The 27,019-nt window shown below is 41.6% G+C and overlaps 1 protein-coding gene across 1 annotated transcript in view; it reads left to right on the plus strand.

Moving 5' to 3' along the window:
* Positions 1-27,019, plus strand: part of TM4SF18 (transmembrane 4 L six family member 18) — an 82,024-nt gene that overhangs the window by 26,208 nt on the left and 28,797 nt on the right. Inside the window, exons 3-4 of the mRNA XM_069215430.1 lie at positions 1,971-2,113; positions 25,382-25,562. Coding sequence (XP_069071531.1) covers positions 1,971-2,113; positions 25,382-25,562 — 324 coding nt within the window. The remainder of the gene's footprint in view (positions 1-1,970; positions 2,114-25,381; positions 25,563-27,019) is intronic.

Consider the following 27,019-nt stretch of genomic DNA (forward strand, 5'->3'; position numbering starts at 1 on the left):
AATAGGCATTAGAGGTGAGCAGTGGTAGGCAAGTAGCTTTAACTGTCGACTTTCTAGATTTAAAATTGCATACCACATGCAAACCTTTTTTCAAATTACATCTTGGCTACTCTAGCTAGACAACTGTACTTTAAAGTTTGACATGGCACACTCGCACTACAGTCTTTCTGTGCAAAATTCAAATCTAAATTGGATGAGTACGGCTTGTGTGACGTCAGTATTCTGATTAGAATTTGCAACACTTTTTCATTTTTTTTGCCCTGGATATGCTTAATCTAGGTCGAGCTGGATATTGCCCGTTTGTAAACAGCTGGGGGCTAGGCAGTGTGTAGTAGCATTGAGGCTCCTGTGAGTAGAGCCTAAGGATTCCATTGCTTGCGCAGTGGCGAAGTATCTCCATTGGAGCTGGAGTATTAGAGCTAATGCAATAATCAACCCACCATAGATTCTAGACACCCACTTCAGAATTAAAGCCTGAATCAAATTAAATGACGGAAGTGAAGGTAGCTAATTTTTTGATGCTTCCATTAACGCCTTTCTTCTTTTGAAAGCTATGGGGGTGGGAGCTGCTGAAGGCCCCTTTTGCTGTTTGTTTTTAAAACCTCGTATGCAATGTATTGGATGGCAAAAATAAAAATCTTTAATTTTTGGAATTATGGAGTTTCTATTTCTCGTATGGAATTGCCTACCATGTACTGATTTTTCTTATGTATTTTCTGAATGGTTTTATAATTGGTATTTTTATACATGCCTATTATATTTTTATTGTTGTATTTATTTGCTGTACTTTTCTGTTTAAATATTGAATAAAGTACAATTGAATTGAGTAATTAGTGAGGCTCTATAGTCTAATTCACAATGCTTTACACCCTGCATTATAGATAATTATGTGTCATGTGACACACTCAATTATGTAAGAATATCCTGGTGAGATTGTTTGTCACTTGTCCTTGACATATTTTCAGTAATTTTAAATCAAGACAGTTGCCTAATGTAAGTGAATCATTCATAATGAAGGGCTTTTGGTGTAAGGAACCTTGCCTCAGTGTTGCCCGAATAAGGTGGGGTACTTAGTCCAGCTAAATAATTCTTATCACAGTTGTATTTAAGCATGAATAATTACATAGGACTTATTGTACCCAAAATTGAATTTAAGAAATTAGAACCCAGTTAGGTTCATTGTTTAGTCATATGGTCAATCACATTGTATGTTATTAACATCAATCAGTAAATGTATCCTTCAGATGAAAGTAAGATTTTGGCTGATGTGAAGGATCAATTGTTTTTTCCATTACTAAATATATTTCAGCATTCCAGTTATGGTAAATAATGTAGGATGTGTGGCTACATCTGAAATGTAAACCAAGTATAACTGCTCAAATAATAATATGAATAATCATGCATAAATACACAGCCCACATTTATATAATTTTCACACATTCACCTGCCATTTTATGGAAAACGTTAAACACACATTGACACACCTGTATACTGTATGCTCCACCTGGCCTCACCAAGAGTTTAGTGAAATGGGATAAGCGCAAAATCAGTAGGAAAATCAACCGTTAGAATTGTTTTATCCATACTGTTCCTATGGTGGGGAAATTTCACTAGTGGATTCTTCTCCAGATGTAGTACTTTCTTGAAAACGCCCAGAGATTGTGTTGATTACTCAGTCACAAGTGTCTTTTATGTAATGGGCCATGTGCACTGATGAATGTGAGACACAGCAGAACTTCCTCCGGGCACGATACAAGGTGTGCGGGGGGTGCGACTCTCTTTGCATGACTATTTTGTGTTTTTTAGGGGTACAAAATTGTATACATGATTTGACTAATCTAGGTGTAGCACTTTTTTGTGACAGGGAATTCAGTCAACAGGATAGGATACTTTAATGAAAGTTAGGAAAAATGAGTGCTTATGTGGGTGCACACCACATAAACTTCTAACACTCTCATTTGTGTATTTAGAGGGCGGGGTCACCAATTATAGCACTGCTTGGAGTCACTTTCTCTGGATACTGCCTCATTATATCCTCACTCGCCCTATCACAAGGACCATTTTGCAGCACTATCACTGGCTGGACATACCCTTTCAAGGACACACCCGGCAGGTAGGAAACTGCTTATGCATCAAATATGGAACAACAAGGAGGCGTGTCTTTCATGGCAAACAAATGCTGTTGTCTTCTAGTTAATGCATGTGGCGAATAGTCTACAGAGATGAAAACGGATCCAATGTCATGAGAAACTGAATATTGCGCCAACATTACTAAGATTTCTGGATCTTGTTTCTTAAGAGTCTCGTTTCTTATTATATATATGAGCCTAAAAGTGTTGTAGACTGAAATATTACGACTGGTTGAATGTTTTCCTTGTTAAGGGGGGAGGGGGGGGGCTAACTAGCCATACATTTTGATTATGCAAGAAAAATCTTATGTCATTTCTGAATATGATGTATTTTGCATATATATATATATATATATATATATATATATATATATATATATATATATATATATGTTTACGCTTTTTCACCTTATTCTTTTCCCACGGTAAACTGGCTACGTAGAAAATCTCTCCAGGGACTGTGAAACTAATGTGTGCTGCTATCACAATTTATTTTCTGGTCGAAATAGTCTCCTGTCCTCGTGTTCAACTTTCATATGAGCTACTGGCCATGTGCATATTGCGGATTAGGCAGAATTTCACATCATTTTCAGAAATCGATACTTATGACACATGTAAAAAAAAATCAATTTTGCCCACTCCTACTGCACACACCATGTAATATGGTGTCAACTAATTTTGACTGAACCACTGTTTACTTCAATATCTTCTGCTCTGATCTTCAACAATTACTTGTGGCTGAAAAAAAACTAGTTTCCATCTCTCTACCTGCTCTTACATGGATTGCAAAGGAGTTGAAGCCAAAAGACATGAACTGATTTGAAAGTAGCAGATTCCTTCATGGACATGACATAGTGAATAATGTTTAAACTGTTTATAGGTTACCATTTCAATTAGGATTTATTATAAACACTTGAAATGTCCTTAGAATTTACAAGTAATCTTTATTAGTTTAAGGTTCGGGCCACTGGCCAAAGGATTTGATGGTTATAGTTAGTACTTATTTACTTGCTATCACAATCAAACTATTAGGCTTGGCAAAACACCGGGCTAGGATAAAAAAGATCTCCACTAAAGTCCCCCAGTCCATGGGAGCCTGCTGGGCATTGCAGCGCCCACTCAGCTAGGAGCCAACCCAATGGTAAAGCTTGCCACTTAGGTGGGTGAGGGCTGCTATACCCTATTATTAGAATCCTCTGTACCTATATGAATATAATAGACCATAGCTTAAACTAGCCTATGTTCACATAGTGGAACAGCGCATACATTTTTGATATATATGGTTATATTGGGGAGAGTGTGTACTGGACCCGTGAAATAATTTTTATCTGTTCTCCTTGTGTGGCATTGAAAACAATATATTGTGCTCATGTGTGGCTGCCTTAGTGGGATGGATGTCAATGCTGTGTTTTCCATAGCAGCTGTAAGCCACTCAAGGGATCACAACTCTTGGCAATTCTGCTTGAAGGCATTTTACACAGTGCAACAGCCAACTGCAATACCGTATGCAAGGATGGCTTGTGGGCTGAATTTAAGATATACCCCATAAAAATGCCTGAACTTGTTACAATTCTACACATCAATGTAAACATGCGACAATTAAATGGGCTAATCCAAATCCACATGGCTGCCTTGTACCCAGTGATGAAGGTGGTTCGTCCAAACAAGCCAAAGGATGAAGGAGACTGACCCAAAACCCCATTCTGTTCTTTATATGTATGTACATATGTATGTTGTATCAAGTGTGTGGTGTGTTGTGTGGGGCTATGAGTTCTTGTCAAAAGCCAGAGCCTTTGTATAGACAGACCTAAAATGGAGAACTCAGATTTGCTGTTGTAAATTTGCATTTACTTGCATAAACCAGGGGTCTGCACGTGTACAAAGTAGAACCACAAAAGGCCAAAACATGGTTGCATTTGCAAACGAATTTGAAAAAATAATTCCAGATAATTTATTCAGAATCCTATGTGTCGAATTCTTTCTCGTGTGTATGTCGAATAGACTAAAGAAAGTTAACAACAAGATACTAAGGGGGTCATTCTGACCCCCGCCGGTGGCGGAAGCCGCCGGCTAGGCGGGAACCGCCAGAAGACGGTCATTCTGACTTTCCCGCTGGGCTGGCGGGCGACCGCCAAAAGGCCGCCCGCCCGCCCAGCGGGAAAGCACCAGCAACGAGGAAGCCGGCTCCGAATGGAGCCGGCGGAGTTGCTGGTGTGCGACGGGTGCAGTTGCACCCGTCGCGATTTTCAGTGTTTGCCAAGCAGACACTGAAAATCTCAATGGGGCGCTGTTAGGGGGCCCCTGCAGTGCCCATGCCAATGGCATGGGCACTGCAGGGGCCCCCAGGGGCCCCACGACACCCGTTCCCGCTATCCTGTTTCTGGCGGTGAAAACCGCCAGAAACAGGATGGCGGGAAGGGGGTCGGAATCCCCATGGCAAGCGCCGTCGTGGAGGATTCCCTGGGGCAGTGGGAAACCGGCGGGAAACCGCCGGCTTCCCTTTTCTGACCGCGGCTTTACCGCCGCGGTCAGAATTGCCCCAGAAGCACCGCCAGCCTGTTGGCGGTGCTTCCGCGGCACTCTGCCCTGGCGGTTTTCAACCGCCAGGGTCAGAATGATCACCTATATGTGTATTATATAACCTTTGGCATTCTTAGTGTAGTATTCTTAATGAAAAAAGTGAAGGCTGGAGCACAATTGGTGAACTGCACAGTAGTGGAAAATGGCTCTACAGGAGATTAAATGTCCATGATGCCAAAATAAATTGTAATTGTAATTTTATTTATTTAGTGTTTACTACCCCTGACGAGGTGTCGAAGAGCTTTTCGGCAAGTAGCACGCTGCTACAGAACCCCAATAAGGCACTGCCTATAATGTATCCCCCTACTTAATTGTAACATCATTAAGGTATTTTTAAGGTGGGTTGCATGAAAGGGGCATTTGCTGAGGGCCCTGTTATCTACTCAGCCCTTTCACTTTCCAAAGCCCATAAGACCACTAATCCAAAACTTTATACCATGATACAACAATGTAAACAGAATGAAGGAAGGCAAAACAATGGAGTAGCAGATAGCCTACTCCTGTATTTGAATCCTCCTGACTCTGGTTCAGCTCTGTTAGTTGACAATATGGACACTGAGATTGGAACTAGAGAGTGCATCGTAGATGCCCCAGGGTTTGATCCATGTCTGAAATTGAGAGATGAATTTGTGATCTATCTACCAGAACAGTGGAACGGAATCCCGAAGCAGAGTTGCTGTGAGATGATCAACCAACAACCTGCAATGCACTTGATAGGAAGGACTCCTACTGCTTGTATGGAACCCCACTGAATCATCACTGGAATCTGGGGACCCCCACTGAATCATTATTCAAACCCAGGGAACCCTGGCATATGCATTTTCTATTATTTGAACCTCAAAACACTACAGAGAAATACAAAAACAAGCACATATGAAACAAATGCTCTAATATTGAAATTTTAGACCATAAAATATGGAAAAAGTCTTCACATTTTCAATTTAGCTTCTTTATTTTTCATTATATAAAACTGTTGTGGATCCCTAGAGAAGGCCTCGCAGACCAGCCCGGGCCCTCTGACCACAGGTTAAGTACCACTGATTTAGAGCCTCAAACCTGTTTCAGATGCAGCTTAAAGGCGGATGACTCTGTAATTAGGTGGTTGAAAACAAACTGCATCTTAAGCATGCGTACAGCTCAAAAGGACTGCATGCTATATTAAACAGAGGGAAATTAACTTGACTGATACATCAGTTGGGGGGGGGGGCTACCACACTTATCAATTCAGGATATTGGGGGTTATTCCAACTTTGGAGGAGTGTTAATCCGTCCCAAAAGTGACGGTAAAGTGACGGATATACCACCAGCCGTATTACGAGTTCCATAGGATATAATGGACTCGTAATACGGCTGGTGGTAAATCCGTCACTTTTGGGACGGATTAACACCTCCTCCAAAGTTGGAATAACCCCCATTGTCTTTAAAGAATTGAACAATCAAAAAGAGGAGCTATGGATAGCAAGAAACAGAGAAAGGGCACCATCCACTCAAACTCTATTAAAAATCAAAAAGTCCCACTCTCCCACATCCCATGCAATAATCTTAATACTGTATAGTCGTTTAGGAACTGTCTAACATAAGGGCCCAACCCACTCAACTTTGGGAAGTTAGCACAGGGGATGTGTGAAAAAAACAGGGACTGTGTCTCACCAAGAGAACAAACAATGTTCTAAAAGAAACAGGAAGTGCCTTACGGAAGCAACTACCAGGAGCCTGTTGGATTGTGCTACCTATGGGCTCAATTTGTCGACAGCAGCACTTTCCTATTTGAACTGGGAAGCCGCCCTAGCCTGTGTCTACTCGTGATAGGTAAGTGTAGGGATGTGGGGAAGCTTCAGAGAGTATAGATTCTAACACTCATGTCCTGTTCTAATATGTGTATGAAACACAGGGAGTTCACGCCTCACTCTCTGCTTGATACCATAAAAATGTGTCTGAAAGGCCTCCAAATACATTTTAATATATAGGCCCTCTGCACGTAATTAAAAGCAGAATTTACATGCTCAGGTCATGATCTAATGAGTTTTAGAAGCTATTCTTACAGAAACTTGCTCCCGTGAGCCACTTCCTTTTCTTTTGGGGAGACCTTTTTGTTCCCCTGGCGAGGCACCATACTTCTTTTTCTACACATAGGGGACTATTTGGTTTTTGACTAAACAGATTTGAAACAACTAGGTATGAGTTATTTTGCGATCTGGGCCACACATTTTCTTTAACTCTTCTTGCATGTCAGAGGCTCTTTTACTAATCATCTAACTTGGTCTCCTTGTGCCTTCCGTTTGCATCTAAATGAGGTAAAAGAGCTTAAAAAAAGCTGAAAAAGGAATATCATAAAGGGTTCGGATTCAAAGAACAATACAAAGAGGATCAATGGAAGAACGTACATGAAATGTGTAAAAATCAAGATCAGAAGTCTGTCAGGACGTTCATTGCCAGCTTAGATTAGGCCCACCCAAAGGGTAACTCAGGTAATGTTAGTATACATTAATGGACTGCATACATCTGTATGCTGTACGTGGAAAACATGAGTAAAAAAAGATAAAAAATCATCTCCCATAACACCAAATGTCAGTGACACAAAAGCATTTGCTAACATTTTCACCTGTATAAATGTGTGGGAATGATTTAAAGAATATAAGAGCACATGGCATGGCACTACATTTCTGAAAGCGATCTTTGTTGATGGTTAGGCATGCACAAAATGAAATTCTTGGAGGACTTGAGCTGTAGATGAGAGACACGGCACTAATACCATCTCATCAAACAAGATACATAGTACACTGAGGCACCCTGGAAAACATTTTGTCGATGTCATTGCTAATTAAGCAGACAACAGTAACCATATGGGCAAGCCTTTTTTGCCAGTTTTGTTGATTACAATATGGCCTTTGAGGGTGTGGATCGGGGGCAGCTGTAAGTAAAGCAGAAAATACGGGGCATAGTGCAAAACAACAAAGTAATGAATGGAATGCTTCAAGTAATCTCAGACTCTGGCAATCGCTCGGGCCGCATCCCAATCCATCATTTTTTTGTCCACCATGCCACTTCTGTTTGGAAGCTGACTTTTGATTGAGCGGGAGGTGGGGTTTGCACCACACAAATCTATGGCGCAAATTCAAGCACAAGCCTCCTTCAAGTGGATGGACCTTTGTCTTGAATTGAGGCTTACATCAACAGTTCAATAACATATCAATAATAGTAAAGCACATTTTGCCCTCAGGGATGATAAGGAGAAGTTCATTTGCAAGCCATAAAGGTTTTATTAGCAGATTAGCAAAGTTACAAGCTCAAATCCTTCAAGTAAATCACAAATCATAAATCAATAGTCACATTATATAGCATAGGTTGGTACAATCCAAAGAAAGTCAGAATAGGAAACACAAAGTCAAGTTATTTAAAGATTATCGTAGGCAAGTTATGAAAAATGTAGTTTCCCTTAAGCGAAAATCCCTAATGCTAGGGTAAGGCTTCAAGGGAGATCAGGGAAGTTTAAGCAACAGGTGTCAGCAGATGAAGCACCTATGGCAGAACCAAATGAAGGTTTAATCAGGCAAGTAACAATAGATTTGTTCAAGAGTTTAACTCTGTGAGTAGCAATGAAATAAGCGCAGGGTCTAAAGAGAGGCAGAGAGGCATCTGCATTTCAAGGTGGATAGGAGCAATCTGATTCTGATTAGCCAAGTTATACTTGCAATTTCTAATGAGAAATACAACTCCCTATGGTTCCCAAGATGCAGGAACCAATCAAAATCAGGCATTTGATGATAAGATGTCTGTATTCTTCTTCACTGATATCAAAAAAGAAATCTCACAGTTGTGTGGACTTCACAAAATATCTTGTTCTGATATAAACATAGTGGTTAGACCATCCTGGGAACAGGTATATGAAACCAATTATAACAGCAAGAATATATTTTCTCATACAGGTTAAAACTACTGAAAACAGCTATTATTCATACTATTGCAGTGTCTTAGCTCCTGAAATTAGAATAAAAAGTGAAATAGCACACCACAGCCAAAAACACAGTTTTAATGTTAGCAAGAATTTTAAGTCTGGGGCCTATATTAAGTATGGCTAACTTACTGTGAACACAATTTAACTATGATCAACTATAACATGAAAATCACTTACTATGATCAATCTTGTTTTTAAATTCTTTTTTGGGGGGTTTTTGCAATGAAACTCCATGGTGTTTACATTTCAAACAATGAGCATAGATTAGATTTCAAATGGGCAATACAAGGCTTGGCACAGGACCACAGAACATCAACACTGAAAGTAGAAAGCCAACAGGTTACAAGCATAGCTCATCCTGCAATGAAGAAAGTTCAAAGTAGTATCCTTGGCTTTGCCAGAGTCACTGTCCAAGGACAAAAGTCCCTCCAGCTGGGCTTACTGCAAGATAGCCGGGATAGAGGTTTTTGGGTTCACCTGGTCCCTGTCCCTTTTGACAAAAGTCTTGAATGGTAACCAAATTCTGTCAAGCTTGTACATCTCATCATTTATTAGAGCTAGCAGGTGCTTCATTGCATAAATGTGCCACACCTTGGTCCCACATAAGGGAAGGCTCAGAAACATGTAATTTTCCAGGAACAATCGATTTTTAGCCTTGCTGCTAGTAGATCGAAAGTGGTAGCCTACCCCTAGGAATACTGTATGGGTAGACTGAATGGTCACCAGCCTCCCCCAAAATGAACCTGCTGGAGCACTATAACCCAAAACTGTTTCACCTGCATGCATTGCCCCTCATATGTAAATAAGTGCCCATGGTCACACAACCTCTCCGAAATAATTCAGATTTTCTGAACATAGCATGAAGCTTTAATGAGGTAAAATTCCATGTGGTAAGATTTTTTTATGAATTAGCGTTATATTGTAAGCAGGTGGAAGTCTTTGCTGTTCTGGACCAGAGCTGCCACCAGGTATAATCCATGACCATAGTGCCTAGGACCTGCTCCTATCTCGTCTGGTGGGGATGCCTGTGTAATTGAGGAGCTGGTTGAAGCAAAACTCGCCAGCAACAGACAGATGAATGACCCTGCATGTAGGTCTATCTAACGTGGTTCCGTCTCTGTATAAGTCTCCTAGCAGTGGGGACACCCCCAACTCCATTCCTTAGAGTATGTGTCAATTATGCCTGGTTGGAATTCAGGATTTCGTATAATGGGAGAGAGTAGAGAGGGATATGTGGTGCCCCTTGAGAATGACTGACTTTGTCAAATTAGCGTAAGAGAGTAATGCTAGCATGTAGTGGTATCTGTGACGTTGGAAAGTGACCTCAGGGTCTCATCCATATAACATGATTTAAAGGAGTGGGAATATATCCCTGTTCAAAAAGCACCCAAGGCTTAGTGTAAGGGAGTTGAGGGAGTTGATGCCAGTCGAACACCAGTTGTAATTGGGACACATGGAATAGTGTGCAGTGTTGGGAACCCCAGCCAACCATCAGGCATTCTCTTATAAAGTGTGTGTTGGGGTACCCTGGGTGTGGAATAATTCCAAACAAATTTGAATAGTTGCTTTTGGGTTTTAGCAATGAATTCATTTGGGCAGGGTGTGTGACATGTACAGCAGTCGGGTAGATAGTTCTTTAGGTAATGCGACCTAACCATGATATCTCACACCTATCCCACCGGTAAATATCTTTAAGAAGGGCCTCCAACACTGGTGGTATATTATGGTCATATAATGTATGAGTAGTTTTAGGAAAATTCCCAGGTGGCAGAAGGAGGCAGCTTTTCCTGTCAGTCCGGAAGCAGAAAGCAAGCACTGGGATGTATTATTGGGATCCCCTACTCTTTTGCCCATGAACTTCACATAATTGATGCAGAATCTAAAGACATCCTCAAACTGTTCACCTGCGCTGACAGAAGTGAAATGCTGATACTGAGGTGAGTAGTGTATCGGGCTGTTACAAGGACAGTGTAGTAGGGTGTAAAGTACAGACAATGAGCTAGTTGTTACAGGGATAGGCTGGGAGGCTTTAAAGCGACTCGATATATACTTTGACAGACTGCTGTTAGAAAATTTGAAATGGCCAACGGGCTACTATTAGTTTTATGCTTTGGAAAGTTGGCGCGGGTTTAGAACATGATCACTCTGGGTGTACAACTTGGAGTTAACATTAGAGAAGTGTTGTTACTGAGGTGAGAGGAGTTACAGGATGCCACAGGGAATGGTACACTAGGGCGCAATGTAGTGACAATGTGCTCGTGTTTACAGGGATATGCCATGAGGCCTTAACAGACCTTTAGAGGTACTCTTGACAGACAAATGTCAGTGAAATGTATGAATTGTTTGATGGGTCAATAATAGTTATATGCTGTGTGTAGGAGGCTGGCCTGGCTTGTAGTGGGTACCAGAGGTACTTACACCTTGTGCCAGGTCCAGTTATCCCTTATCAGTGTAGAAAAGGTGTTTCTATCAGCTTAGACTGATAGAAGGTAGCTATGGCAAAGCAGCTCAGGCTGAACTAGGAGACATGTAAAGCTCCTACTATACCACTTATATCATATGCACAATACCATAAGAAAACACAAAACACAGAGTTACTAAAAATAAAGGTACTTTATTTTTATGACAATATGCCAAAAGTATCTCAGTGAGTACCCTCAGTAAGAAGGTAAGATATATACACAAGTTATATGTACACAAAGAGGACTAGGAACTTCTCCTTTGGAGGACGGATGTCCCACGTCGCGATGAAGCTTGCAGATGTGTTCCCACGCAGAAAGACCGCAAACAAGCCTTGCTAGCTGCAAGGGTCGGGGTAGATGTTTTTGGGTGCTGCTGAGGACCAGGAAGGATCAGGATGTTGCCTTTTGGAGGAGAAGACAGAGGGGGCACTCAGCAACTCGGAGAGCCTTCACAGAAGCAGGCAGCACCTGCAGAAGTACCCCAACAGGCACTTAGAAATAAAGTGAACCCGAGTCCGCACGAAGTCACAAAAGGGAGTCCCACGGCGCCGGAGGACAACTCAGAAGGTTGTGCACTGCAGGACGGAGTGCTGGGGACCCAGGCTAGGCTGTGCACAAAGGAAATCCTGGAAGAGTGCACACAAGCCGGAGCAGCTGCAAATCACGCAGTACACAGCTTTGCAGTCTAGCGTGGGGAGGCAAGGACTTACCTCCACCAAACTTGGACTGAAGAGCCACTGGACTGTGGGAGTCACTTGGACAGAGTTGCTGTGTTCCAGGGACCAAGCTCGTCAGGATGAGAGGGGACCCAGAGAACCAGTGATGAAGTCTTTTGGTGCCTGCGTTAGCAGGGGGAAGATTCCGTCGACCCACGGGAGATTTCTTTGGAGCTTCTGGTGCAGGGTGAAGGCAGGCCACCCCCAGAGCATGCACCACCTGGAAACAGTCGAGAAAGCCGGCATGATTAGGATCTACAATGTTGCTGGTAGTCGTCTTTATACTTTGTTGCGGTTTTGCAGGCGTCCTGGAGCAGTCAGCGGTCGATCCTTTGGTAGAAGGTGAAGAGGGAGATGCAGAGGAACTCTGGTGAGCTCTTGCATTCGTTTTCTAAAGAATTCCCCAAAGCAGAGACCCTAAATAGCCTGAAAAGGAGGTTTGGCTACCAAGGAAGGAGGATTGGCTACCAAGAGAGGTAAGAGCCTATCAGAAGGAGCCTCTGACATCACCTGCTGGGACTGCCCAATCAGAGCAGTCCAGTGTGCCCCCAACACCTCTGCTTCTAAGATGGCAGAGGTCTGGGACACACTGGAGGAGCTCTGGGCACCTCCCCTGGGAGGTACTGGTCAGGGGAGTGGTCACTCCCCTTTCCTTTGTCCTGTTTCGCGCCAGAGCAGGGCTGGGGGATCCCTGAACCGGTGTAGACTGGCTTATGCAGAGATGGGCACCATCTGTGCCCATCAAAGCATTTCCAGAGGCTGGGGGAGGCTACTCCTCCCCAGCCCTTCACACCTATTTCCAAAGGGAGAGGGCGTAACATCCTCTCTCAGAGGAAATCCTTTGTTCTGCCTTCCTGGGCCAGGTCTGCCTGGACCCCAGGAGGGCAGAAACCTGTCTGAGGGGTTGGCAGCAGCAGCAGCAGCTGCAGTGGAGACCCCGGAAAGGCAGTTTGGCAGTACCCGGGTTCTGTGCTAGAGACCCGGGGGATCATGGAATTGTCCCCCCAACACCAGAATGGTATTGGGGTGACAATTCCATGATCTTAGACATGTTACATGGCCATGTTCGGAGTTACCACTGTGACGCTATACATAGGTAGTGACCTATGTATAGTGCACACGTGTTATGGTGTCCCCGCATTCAGAAAGTCCGAGGAATTTGGCCTGAATGATGTGGGGGCACCTTAGCTAGTGCAAGGGTGCCCACATACAAAGTAACTTTGCACCCAACCTTCATCAGGTGAAGGTTAGATATATAGGTGACTTATAAGTTACTTATGTGCTTTGGTAAATGGCTGTGAAATAACGTGGACGTCATTTCACGCAGACTGCAGTGGCAGGCCTGTGTAAGAATTGTCAGAGCTCCCTATGGGTGGCAAAAGAAATGCTGCAGCCCATAGGGATCTCCTGGAACCCCAATACCCTGGGTACCTCAGTACCATATACAAGGGAATTATATGGGTGTACGTGTATGCCAATTTGAATTGGTAAATTTAGTCACTAGCCTGTTAGTGACAAATTTGGAAAGCAGAGAGAGCATAACCACTGAGGTTCTGGTTAGCAGAGCCTCAGTGAGACAGTTAGGCATCAAACAGGGAACACATACAGGGCACATACTTATGAGCACTGGGGCCCTGTCTGGCAGGGTCCCAGTGACACATAGACTAAAACAACATATATACAGTGAAATATGGGGGTAACATGCCAGGCAAGGTGGTACTTTCCTACACTGTGAACAAATATTGGGGGGGTTAATTCTGTTGATGGGTGGAAATACCCACAGGTTTATTCATTTCTCTTAGGAAATTAACGCCATAAGATACTGGGTTGGTTCATAAGTGTTCACAAGACGTTATAAGAATTATTGGAAGATAGCCAGGCATAAGCAGCAGCCCGGTCGAAGGTATGCATCGTGGTCGAATTATATCCTAACATAAATGATGACGGTGGGTTCAGTGGTAGCTAAGTGTGACTCTGTTCTGTTTCAATGTCAGTCGATACAAAGCAGGTATTTTCCACACATGACGGGTGAAAGGTGATTGATAGTGAGCCTGGATACGGATATTAATTAGTTATTATGTTTATATTCTTTCAGAATGGCACTTGGACCATTTTAGGTGTTTATATATGGATTATAGAAAGAATGTCCGGTATTCAGTTCATAGGTTCCTCACTTTGGGTGTAATATTGATTTGTGTGGTTTATACTAAGTCCTATGTGATGGAGTGGCAATGGACATGTGACACAGGTGTTGTATTTGTGTATCTGCACTTACGTGAGAAATAGTTTCATTTTATTCTAAAAAATGTCTACTGTTTTGAATAGGCGTTTGACTATGATGCATGGATTTCCACCTGTAACATAGTATGTCCAATTCACTTTTAGATCTGAATAAGACTTGCCACATGTTGATAAAAGTGTAAAATGTTGGAATTTAGATTGTTAGTTACATTATTTTTCTATTCCAGCCCTGATGAGGTTGTGGGGTATATGACCCAGTGACGAAACACATGTTGGCTGTCTGTGACATGGAAAATAAAGAGAGATACCGAATAAAGGAACCAAATGAACACCTAAACCTTTATTATTTTGTGGATTTGTGCTTTGATTCACATGTGCTTGGGGCTTGTTTATAATCCTCAAATTGTCATCAGTGTATAGAGCCATTTGTTAGTGCTCACCATCAGCCTCAGTCTCCTGGAGCTGCAGGTTTGTTTCTAGGTGGTGGAGCAGGGGCTCCATGTTAAGTGCAGATATTAGCATGGACAGTGGGCAACCCTTTCTGGTGGCCCTGTGGAGATGAATCAGGAGAGAGAAAGCACTGTTGACTTTAATGCGTGATACCAGGCCATTGTAGTTAGCTAGTATAAAAGCTGTCATGTGGGGACCCAATGGAGTCTTTAAATGGACTACCCAAAGGAACTGTCAGTCCACTTGGTCAAAGGCCTTCTCTGTATGGAGTGAGAGAAGGATGATAGTGGTGTTGGTCTGTTCTGCTGCATCAATTACATTTTCTGCCAGGCACACATTGTCTTGTGCCTGCCTATTTCCTATAAGGGCAGACTGATAGCTGAATAGCAGCAGTGGCCACATTGAGGGTAAGTGAGAGACGAGGATGGAAAAGAAGATCTTAACATCAAAATTCAATAATGCAATGGTTCTCTAAATGGAGCGGGCTGTGGGATTTTTTTCCATTTCAGTAGATGAGTACAGGGGTGTGGAATTTAATAAAATATCTACGTGTCCATGGGACAGATTGCTTCTTAAATCTACTTGTCCTGTACAAAAAATCTACTTGTCCCTTTGTTGCCATGTAGTGCGGCAACAAATTATGGCAGCAATCTCATTATGTAAGAGCTTTGATAATAGCCTCTATGATTATGCTATATCGTAGGTCTTGAATACTTGCATTTTCAATCCCTACTATGGGAACTTTTTATTTTGCCACCTTTCCACAGATCTACATACTGGGTCTGGAGGAAGCAGTAAGCAATAGTTCCAAAGCTGGAATGCCTTTCAGTCTGCAAACCTACTAACGTGCATGTTTTAAGGATTTTCACCAAGGCCTCTGATCTCTTCCCATGATTAGAAAGGTTGGAAATGTATTCCTGACAATGGCAGAAGTAGAATTTCTTCCAGGGTTGGAAAAAAAGTGGATGGTGGGGGAGTGAATTTGAAAACGCTTAATAGATTTTCACATGAGCGGATCTAAACATGCATATTTGCTTGTGCTAAAATACAGTTCACAAATATTTTTTCGGAATATGATTTCCTGGTCTACTTCTGTAAGTTCTAGTGAACTCACGAAAGCCACTAATTCAAAGACATATACCATGGGTGCACTTTTGTGACTTTATTTAAGAACTTGGTCCCTAATTAGGTCTGGTGTTAACAAAGACATTTTGGGCCTGATTTATACTTTTTTTACACAAAAACGGCACAAAATATAATTGAATTTTGTAAGTTTGTGCCACTTTTGCCTCAAAACATGATGCAAATGCGATGCTAAAAAAGTATAAATCAGGCCCTTTGTTTTTATTAAATTTCTATTTCTCTTTCGGCTGGCTTTACTGTGAGGGATCGCATTCTGCTCTTACACCAGGGGCATATTGGCACACAAAGTAGTATTGTTCAGTGCCAGAAACTACAGTGGCAATCAGTGGCGCAACAGAACTGGAGGGGGCCCCCCCTCCGGACTCACTCAGGGGAGGTGCTCTGCTGAGGGCTCAGCCTGGAGGAGGGGTGCAGGGCTTTTGTAATGCCACTGGTGGCAATGAGTGCTTTTTGAGACCAAAAACGTTTACTAGTGTTGTTAAAATAATTCCACAACAATAAAGTGTTTCAAAAGGCATGTCAAAACAAGACATGCATTGAAGAAACCAAAAGACTCACAAAAAATGTCAGGTTGGTTGGCTTTGCCAGAGCTTGTTTTTTTTATGCTTTCCATAATCTTGTTGACAATGGGTAAACTGATTTTTCAATTAGGAATATATTTTGGAAATACCAGCATGCAACAACACATTTTACTAAATGATGCTTCAAAGAAATAGCACCTAAAATTTCATAGTTGTAAAACGTTTGTTTCCTACTTGCATTTTTTTCTGAACATTTTATTTTGAAAGCAAAGAATCATTGCTCTTGCTTACAGGCTTCTGCAAACATTTGAATCTAATCAGAGAGCCTTCTGGGAGCATTAGACTTAGCCTCGTATTCTGACGCTTTTCAAACATGTGTGTGAATTTTTTTTACTGCAACAAGCAATAGCAGTGCAGTGTGACCTTAAAACATTTATTTACAACGCTTACCCTAATATTGAAGGCTTTTCATTAATGAACCATAAATACACGTTTGAACAGCATTAGCACATGGCCCCACATATTACCTCAAGTGCAGACAGTTACCTTCTCTGTAAACTGGCAGCCAAAGGGCCTGTGCCACAAGTGGCTGGGCCCACCCATCCCCAGGGACAAAATAAACATGAAAACCTTTTTTTCCTTGACCCCAAACAATATGTCCCAGGCATCAGGTGTAAGTATGTCACTCTTTTATTAGTTAAAAAGGCATTAAAGACCTTGGTCTGGTGCTCTGACAACAATTCACAATACATAATACAATTCACAATACACTGTACAGAAAGATAATAAGAACTCATCCGGCTTCAGGCCTTGTCAGCTTTCAGTTAGTGAATGGCTGAGCAAACCTCCTCCAATGTAATAGGGTTCTCCAATTCCTCGAGTAACTCAGGCCAAGGAGGGGAAAGGTAAAATCTCAGAGGTAATGTTCCTGGGTATCACTAACATGGGGTTGCACCTGAAAAAGTGGTTAATAAAGGGATGTGAAAAAGGCAAGTAAGCCAGACCTGTCTGTGTGGTCACCCTGGGTTTATCTTCCATGGAAGAAATAAGGTTCCTCATCTGTTTTTGTCTCAGTTTATAAGCCAGCAGTCTTCCGGTTTTGTACCAATTCTGATAATATTTCTGGTTAACATATAACAGTCTCAGTGTCGCATCAGTCATAAAAAGTTGTTCCAACTTCCCTCAGACTTGTCGTAATTCTCTAAAGATTTTAGAAGAACCTGTGATTTTGTGTTGAGCTTTGAGAGGGGAAATTCAATACCTCTAATTCAGCTATTTTAGCCTTGTCTAATTTGGTTAAGGTTGATTTATGTGCTATCAGTTCATCTCTCAGCATGGCCTTGGCCGCATCCCACAGTGTGGTGTAAAATACAGCACTGGTGCCATTTTCTTTAAAACAGTATCCTAAAACTTATCGGTTCCAGTTGCACAGTATTGAGTCGCAGAAGGTGACTTAATTAACTTACCATGTAGGAGCACTACTCTGATGGAGGGGGCCTCTGTCAAGGAAGAGAAACTTATAGAGGCTGATATGACTGTAGGCTGGAGTGATTGGGAAATTAGAAACAAATCAATTCTCATATATGTCTTGTGGAAATTAGACTAACTTGTAGTCTCTCTCACCTTCGTGGGTCTCCCTCTATTGTAGATATCTAAGAACTTTAAATCTAATATACATTCGGTCTCTGTTAGGGGCAGAAGGTATGTATTGTAACATGCTACTGAGCGATCAATGTCCGAATTTAGTACCGTGTTAGAATCTCCCACGATTATTAGTTCCCCTCTGGCGAAGTTTTCTACTTATTATCATTGAGGCCGTATATAGAGAAAAGTGTGACAGTACATGCGTGCACTCACGCCCTCAGGCTCACCACTCTGCCCTCTCTTCACATATAGGTCTGGTCCACAGTTATGAGCAGGCCTTGCTTGAATAGGAGAGTGACTCCCTTGGTTTTGGTAGGATTACTACCAAAGACGCATAGAACTGGAGTGGGAACCAGCGGGAGTGGAGACTCTTAGGCCCATATTTATACTTTTTGAGCGCCGCGTTTGCATCATTTTTTGACTCAAAAGCGGTGCAAACTTACAAAATACAATTATACTTTGTTAGTTTGCGCCGCTTTTATGTAAAAAAATGGCGCAAATACGGCGCTAAAAAGTATAAATATGGGCCTTATTATCAGAGGAGAGGAGATGTGTTTCTTGTATCAGGGCGACGTCTACATCTTTCGTATGGAGCCATTTCAGGACCGCTCTCCACTTCATTGGTGGAAACTATATTTAGTAGGACTATATTTAGTAGGGGCAGTTTTTAAATATAGAAAATAGTATCCTAATATTGTTGCCCACCTCTTGGAATAAGAGCTCTGCCCTCCGCTGGATATTGCTATCAGTGCCCTGCTGGGGATGTCCAGCATCTGTGCTGTGTCTGCCATAAGAGAAAGTATGAAGCCTAGACAGGTGTGTGGAGGGTGAAATGAGAATAAACTAGACCTCAACAATAACAGAATAACAAAATCAAAAGCAAAATTCTAAACATTATGATAAGCAGAACAAAGTGCCTGATTAGTGCCCATCAACTGTGTAGTGCGGGGAACTCTCAAGGCGATCCCAGGCCTCCTACCCACTAATCCACCATTTCAAAGTATATAAAAACCACTTTGTGAAGGGCAGCATGTGTATCACTAATGTTTTCACCCATTCGATGCTAGTGACCAATTGAGTCTGTTAGTTTGCACCAGGGGCCCCAAAGGAATGCCAGACTCTATAAAAGGCAAAAATCAAGCAGGTATTAGTCATTATCCACTTGTGGTAAGTTGAGCCTTTGATCGTGCCAGCGAGTGGCCTTCTTTGATGACCTGCTAATGGCTGCTGGTGGAAGCCATTGTCATTGGGTCACCCTGGTGGAACACGGGATGTCTGAATGTTCTCTGCGCTGTCAGTTGTGGGGTCATACACAAGAGGACTTGAGCCTTGTCTGGTGTTTGCACTGCGACTTGCTTATTGTCGATAGTGAAGATGAAACACAGTGAGAATCCCCACAAGTAGGGGATTTTCTTGTCATACAAGTGTGATAGCACGTCTTTGAATTTGAGGCATCTGGCCAGAGTATGAAAAGATGTGTCATGAAAGAGTGTGAGGGTATTGCCTTGGAAGGTAAAATTTCCTCTTTGAGTTGGTAGAGTTGTACTCTGGAAAGTACATTGGATTTGAGCTGGTTCCAATACTGATAAGAGAAGCAGGAGCAACAAGTGCAATCAAGGATACGTTCCTTTTCTTCGGCATCCTGCTCATTATGGCAGAAGAGGCCTGCACAGTCTTCTAGTTCAGCAGTAGTGACGGAGGCCCTTATGCCTCTGATCCGTAAATTATTCTGGCAAGCGTGATTCTCGTGGTCTTGTAATGTGTCAGCCATGATTTGTTGATGAGACTTGAGAGCCACGACCCTCACTGCAAGAGCATTCTTTACCTGATAACGCTGTGCCACTGTGGCCTCTACCAGATCGAGACGATTTTTGACTGCCTTCACCGACTGGTCCAATTCCGTGAGGGCCTTTATGAAATTTGTGTGGATAGCTTCTATGTCTTTTCTCATTTCATGGAGGAGTGATTGGATGACTCCATTTGTTGTTAGCAAGGAGGGATCAGTCAGGCCAGCGCTGTTCTCTTGTGACACCTCAGCCGAGGCCTCCGAAGGGCCACTACCCTTAGTGGCTTTTGTGCTGGCTAGTATGTCTTTAATTGAAGAGCCCCACAGGGCAGAATGCCTCAATAATGCCATAGGGGTTCCCCCGCCTCTCTTACAATAATAGTAGGCACTAGGTTCTCCAGTCTCCAGGGTTGCTAGGAAGCGCAGGGATCATAGAGGTGTGCAGTCCCGCAGGCATGAGGCGATGGAGTTATGTTGTGTAAATAAACTGAGTTTAAAGTCCTGTTTTTCATTCTTGTAGCTCACCTGGATGTAGTTGAAGCCGTTGTGTCCAATAGAGGCCCCCCAATCACTGTTTAAGAAGAGTGTAGGTAATTCTGGCCAAGCATAGTGGCAAGGAGAGAAGACCATGCCACCCCGATTTAAGCAGGAGGCCTGTCAAGAACTCTCAGTGCTGGCCTCCCGCTTTGAGTGTTGCTGCGGAGGAGTCAATGTCCATCTTGGGTGGGTGACATTGAGTAATTTCACGGCTTCAATCGCAACCGGCTCAACAGTCTGTGCCATGCCCTATGGTCCTCAGCGCTTGCAGTGATGTTGGCTGCCACCCACAGCCTCCACAGTGCTTATTTGATGGCAGTGTCGGACATAATCAGGGGCCACGGGGTGGGAACCTAGGGGAGGCAAAGCATCTTGAAGCCCCTCCCAGGTCATGCCCCTAAAATGATCAATCTTAATATAAAATCATAATTAGATATAAGTTTATAGTGGTGATATATGAAATGTGCATTAGCATGTTGTAAAGGAAAATGAAAAATAGTGACAGTGCATCAGCAATTTCAAATCAAGGAACACGTCATTGGCGAAAGCGAAGGAAAATAAAACATGAGCAGTAACTGGTACTTCCCATTCAGCCTCAAACAATGTTGGGAAGTTACTTAACTGATAACCAAATGCAAACATTCTGTAAGGGTAGCCAATCAAGCCAATTTTCATCTGATATTGTTCCTAAGGTGTGGATAGGTATGGCATTTGTTAATTTAATAAAAGTCAGTGTTGGCTAATCAGATAGGCTAAAGCAGTCACCATTGCAGTTTTCTTCTCCTTGATACAACAGGAATTAAGTTGGCAAAGGCAATGTTGTGACAAATTAGGACTATAGGGCTGAAACACACCAGTGTGCATATACTGGCTTGCATGAATTAAAGAGGATAATGATGTACTGGCATCTATAAAGTAAACAGCATACTTGAAAGGAACTCACAGATCATCCAAAAATATAGAATATATATACCTACAGGTGGATGAAAAAGTTGGTTGTAACATCAACGACTGTGTGGCAGCTAAACAGAAATGTAAAGCAGGCAGATCTTTGCAGTGCGTATTTGGTTTAAGGGCAGATAGGTTTTGTGCAAATCGTGGTCTCAGAATACAAGTTCACATTGCTGAGTTTTTTTTGGCCCATTGGTTGATGGCCGTAGTTGCTCTATGATCTGGTTTTAGAACTTGTTACTGTACCCCACCCGTTCATCGACCTATGCAGATAGGAAGATAATTATGTGGACCACTCTTAAAAGTACTGTTCCTTGCCACATTTGCAAGTTCCATCAACAGCTGTAGCTGAGCTTCCTTCTCTGGTAACGTGCCATTAGTATTCAGAAAGTGACTTTGGTGTTGGAGGACCAAAAAAAACAGGTGGTGTTTTAAAAAATAACCTCTCCTGTCTAAAGGGGTTAAATTATAGGTTTAACAGATAATCATCTTCTATTTCGAAATAAAATAACTTATCACAGCCATTCCTATTGCTTGTAGTGCCTTTAAGGCTATGACTTTTGAGGATTTGTTTGTATGGGTCAGAGTTCATCTCATAGAGTGGGCTCAGCTTTTAGCTTTAAAGAAGGAACTGTGAAGGTGTCAATACGATGCTCTTAAAAACTGGTCTCATGATAAGCCTGAGAACCTGAGATTATGATTCCTTCTGAGAATCCTGAAGAATGCAAATACATAATGGCAGAAAGGATATAAGGAGTGGGACAAGATGGCTCCTTTTTGGCATGATCAAGCAAAATGAAATGGGAGCAGAATTGTATACGAATCGAAGGACAAAAGAAATAGGATCTGGAGAGATGGTGAGTGAAACTAGCAAATTGAGGAGATCCTTTTTGTAGCACTGTGAGAAAATGTATTAGGAAAATAGTAAATCCTCCCTATCACATATAAGAAAATACCTTCAGGATCTTGATATACTAACGTTAGATAACGTTGAATAAGAATGCTGAGAGTGTTTCTGTCTAAATTATAAACTAAAGAAGTCAGAAAGACAATATACCTACTTTACAGCAATAAACCATCCAGTGAAATCGTTTGTTACATGCCTCTGTTTTTCTGTCCTGGGGTTGAGGTGCCTGAACAATTTGAATGAGATGAAAAGTGAGTATCACTGATAAAATAATGGAACATTATGAAATTTGGATTGCACAATCAGAGCAAACTTTCAGCAAACTCAATGACACTATGCACATCTTCTTTGTTAGACTCTGATTATAATAGACTTTTAGGCACTAGATTTATGACCGCCTATTCTTTATATAGAGGCCATAGATTCTCTTCATATAGTGAAGGTTCCAGATTCCGTATTTCTTATGGATGTGTAGAAAGCTTTTGACTTGGTGAACTTTGACTTTTTGATTCTAGTGTTTGGGGGTAATGAATTTAGCTTAACGGTTCACAAGGTTCATTTCATGTTTGCATCAAGGGCCGAAGGTGGAAGTTGTAATTAACAACATGGACTTGGCAAGGTTATTATAGTTTAAGGCATGTAGTAGTGGTGTCCTCTGTTGCCTACACCTTTTGTGAGAGATTTGTGTTACTGTTGATGTCCTAGACAAAATATTCTTAATTTTAGTCTTCTCTGTTGGATCGTTTAGGTTACTTTAAATAAGTTGGGAGTATTCTCATTTTCTTCAGTAGGATGCATTAATTTGGTAAAATGTGCAATTGTCCCTTTACTTAATTTTTATTTCAAGCTATTGTGTTATTTGTGCATTTTATTTTAGGGTGATCAGTGGTGCTAAATGGTACTATACTTAGGCACAATTGAGCGCCATGATTAGCTTTGTAGGAAAGAGGGGCGAAATTCGCAGTGATATTTTTAGTCATAAATATAGGTTTATGTATGAAAATTCTTCTTGTATGGCTAATAGGAATTCATGAAGTGATACTCATTCAGGGGTGGCTTCTCCGTAATAGTGGAGAAGTGTCACCCCCGCTCAGAGTCAGGCAGTGAAAAAGTAAAATGATAGTAAAACAATTTTATTATCATTTTTTTTATCACTGTCTCTCTGACAGCCAAGAAATCTAGGGCGGGGCAGGGCCAGGCCATGGCAGGAAGGAGGAGTGGTGGGCACTGTAAAGTTCGCATGTCAGTTTGGCAAAGACGGCTGGTCAAACCAACATGTGCATTTATTTTCTCCAACCCAGCTGTGTTGCTCAGCCGGGTGGAGAAATGACACGGGCTCCTGTGCCTGAGCAAGCATCAGACCAGCGCACTCAGGCCAATCCCGGCTCTGCTCTCATGGGTGGTATAGCATGAGAGCAGCGTCTGGATTGGGAGCCTGTGCTTTTGTGCCCCACTGACTGCTGGGAGGAGAAGAGCACTGAGGCAGCTGTCAGCGGGATTGGGAGCAGCAGGTATGTTTTTTTTTTTTTTTTTTTTAGTCTCCCGTCCCCTGACAATCCTTGAGACACTGCTGCTCCGCCTGCACGCATCCCAGCCACACCACTTTGGATTGGCAGCAGCCGCCATTGTACCTATTGGGCATAAAGGGAATGTATTACTCTGTATTTTTCCGTTATGCGTTCATAGAAGCATGAAGTTTGAAATCCCACACAGTGGATGGGAAGTGAGTGATACAATGTGTGGTTTGCCTAGAAAGTTTGGAAACGCTAACAAACATGTACATTTGTGGACATTCATAAACTCCGAATTGTTCCCTAAGCGTCCTGGAAATAGTTGAGATTATCTCCTACCAAAGACTGAAATTCTGCCCTCCCATGTTGCAGCGCTAAATGATCATAAGGCCTTTTCCAAAAAAGAACAAGCATTTTCAATGCAACGGGTCTCGCATTTGTTCGCGTTAGAGGTATTAGCTTTGTAAAGCAAAATAAAACGCAGCGCGATCGCGCTATGTAAAATGCAGCGCGATTGTGCTGCGTGGAAAATAAACAGATAAAGTAGTCCAGACTCCAGGCTGAAAAAAACGAGCCTCGTATGTTTTTTGGTACTTTACTGGTACCGTGTAGGTGGGCTAAACACCGGAAAAGGCATGACGTATGCATGCCTTTCACAAATGAAAGCAAGCAGATTTTAAAAGGCAAGCCCACGAACCAATGTAAGTGACTGACGTGGCATGGGCGTGGTTTCAAGCCCAAAGAGAGATTACAGAATGGACGGAGCACTTTGTGCTCGCCCATAAAAATGCGCATTTGTAAAGCAGGCGGCATTCCCCTCTGTAGGTAACGGTACATTTTGTGGAATCAGAGCCTGGTGGGAGTGCCACACGAAATTCCGAGAAGTGTGCCTGGAAACCTTCACCTGGCACAGCTTTCTTTACATACTCTGGAAACATTTTTTAATAGAAAAACATGTGAATGTGCTTCTCGACCTCCAGGTCTATTATTTTGTTTCAATGACTGGGTAGTTGTTGCATGCCCTTCAGGTTATTGACCAGGCTTGTTTTGATTGCTTAATTTTTAAATTATTGATTCATCCGGCGAAAGTTCCAGGTACACAGAAGAAACTTAAGATAACTCTGGACTCTTAAGAAGTTGCGATGCAAAAATAGCAATCCAGTGTCCGTAATTCCCTTTTGTTTCCATATTCTTTAGGTTTATCATTGTTTATTAATGTTTGTTCTTGTATTCAAATATTCTTAACGTTTTATAAGCCTTTATCATTATTTTATACATTCCTAGAGTGTGGACGCGTGTATTCAGCATGTACATTTGTTTCATGGGGCTTCTCAAGGGTTGTACTGTTTTGCAATCTATGTGAAGTACCCTCTTCACACACCTAAGCTATGAAAAAGGTTCTATTATGATTTCTATTATGGATATACTACCTGAATATCGTGTGGGAAATATCGACCTGACAAATATCCTAGACTAATAGGTCCTCGATTCGACCTATTTTGGGTCTTATCAAGGAATACAATTTCGAGAAAGTAAGTATAGATAGATCAGTATACCTTGGCAATACGTTTCTCCACTTTCATGGACCTTGACAACATATCCATCTTAAAAGTATGAAGATATAGAGTTAACAATAACAAATATGTACTTGCTTATGTACTCAACTTCTCAGTATTTGGCTTCTCCATATTTAAGTACTATATTTTGGCAAAATGTTCCAGTACGATATTTTGGCGAAATTTTCCACACGATGTTCTGAAAACAACCCAGGTTACGTAACAGCATCGTTTACTCTCAATTAAAAGTGAGTCGCTTTTATTTAAACTTTATATTTCTTTTTGCTTCCAGTTACCTGACAAACAGCTCCCTCTGGTTGCAGTGCCTTAAACCTTATTACGTGGTAGAGTGGAATATAATATTGTTTTCAATACTGATAGCACTGAGTGCATTTCAAGTGATCGTCTGCTTCATTAAAGCAATTATTGAGCTGAGAATATTGCTGTGTGCGACCCATTCTGTTATTGTCCAGGTAATTATATCTATCTATTTGATTTATGGAAAACAAAAGTTGCTATGTTGTTAATAAAAGTAAGCTACATTGTGAATAATTGTGCAACTGACTTTTGAAATTATAAAACTGTGCTAGAATACATCACATTTTCATGCAAGGAATTTAAGACAAGTATTTAATTATACGTGTTGCACTTCTATATTTTTATTCACATTCTCAAATTTACAAAATATAAGGAAAATATTCAGCAAATGTATTATGTATTACTGCTCTTTTTAGCACATAACCCCCAGTCTCTCCATTTTATTCAACTGGGCATTCTCCATATTGCGTTTTTCTTAACATTCTACACACATTTTATGTCCATTTTAAAAATCTGTCTTGTCTTTACTTTAGCAATACCTACAGAGCAAACATGTACACATTGCCTCTAGCTGTTGTAGAACATGCTTGTCAGAACATATGTTTACACGGCTTTTCAGTGTTCAGCACTTGGGCTATAGGATGGAACATCCCTGCTTCCTTGGGCCTAGTATTGATTGTAACCCACTTAACCAACAAAAAGATTTAAATCTTCCTATGAATTAGTATATTATATGGAATACATTTTCCCTCCAGTACATCATAAGGATATTGCAAGTCACTGAGGAGTACTGTGACCAAAGAGGAATGGGGACAAATATCATGCCATGGAACTCAGTGGCGACTTCCAATGTTCTTTTGACATTTAGCAGAGGGTATTTTATTTCTCATAATACATGGTCACGCCATTACCCTTCGAAAATAAACACCTTAATGCTTGGTGTCTAGCTCTTTCAAATGAAAGAGATAGTAGGGTTTACGACATTTAGAATTAACACAGACTGTGTAGTGCACGATTATACATACCAAAAATCATGTAGTAACTTGTTGCAAGAATATCTTATATCAGTTAATGCTGATTAAAAAATGATGTAGTTCAGAATTAATAGAAAGATGCAGAGATTTCAAGTAATGATTAAAGCATGCAACAAATAAATATGTTATCTTACATATCTCTTCTGATCACGTATCTCTGCTGATCACTGTTCATTTTAGAAAAACAGATTTGAAGAAGGCAAAGCCAGTATGTGTTTTGGATGTTAAACCACAGCTGTAATTGGCCTCAATAACCTGTCTTTCACCTGACTGTTGGCTTAGGCACTAGGCATTATGACGTTCCATATCAACTCTAACAACTTATTATAGTTGATCTGCTACACCATTTCGTTATTACAGGTAACGAGAGTTGTACAGCTCGACTTTAATAAGGAAATTAGAGACACGCTTTTATATTCGGGTTTGTAGGCTCCCATGTATTACACAGCAATTAATGTCTTCTCCTATACATGTGTGAAATTGGGGGATATGTTTTAGATATGCAATTAAATTGGACTGCCCAAAAAATCTACTGTGCTTAAATTTGTGAAATATTACACTTCTGGAATTTGCAGTGG

Source organism: Pleurodeles waltl, chromosome 11, assembly GCF_031143425.1.
Source record: "Pleurodeles waltl isolate 20211129_DDA chromosome 11, aPleWal1.hap1.20221129, whole genome shotgun sequence".
In the NCBI taxonomy this organism is placed as follows: Eukaryota; Metazoa; Chordata; class Amphibia; order Caudata; family Salamandridae; genus Pleurodeles; species Pleurodeles waltl.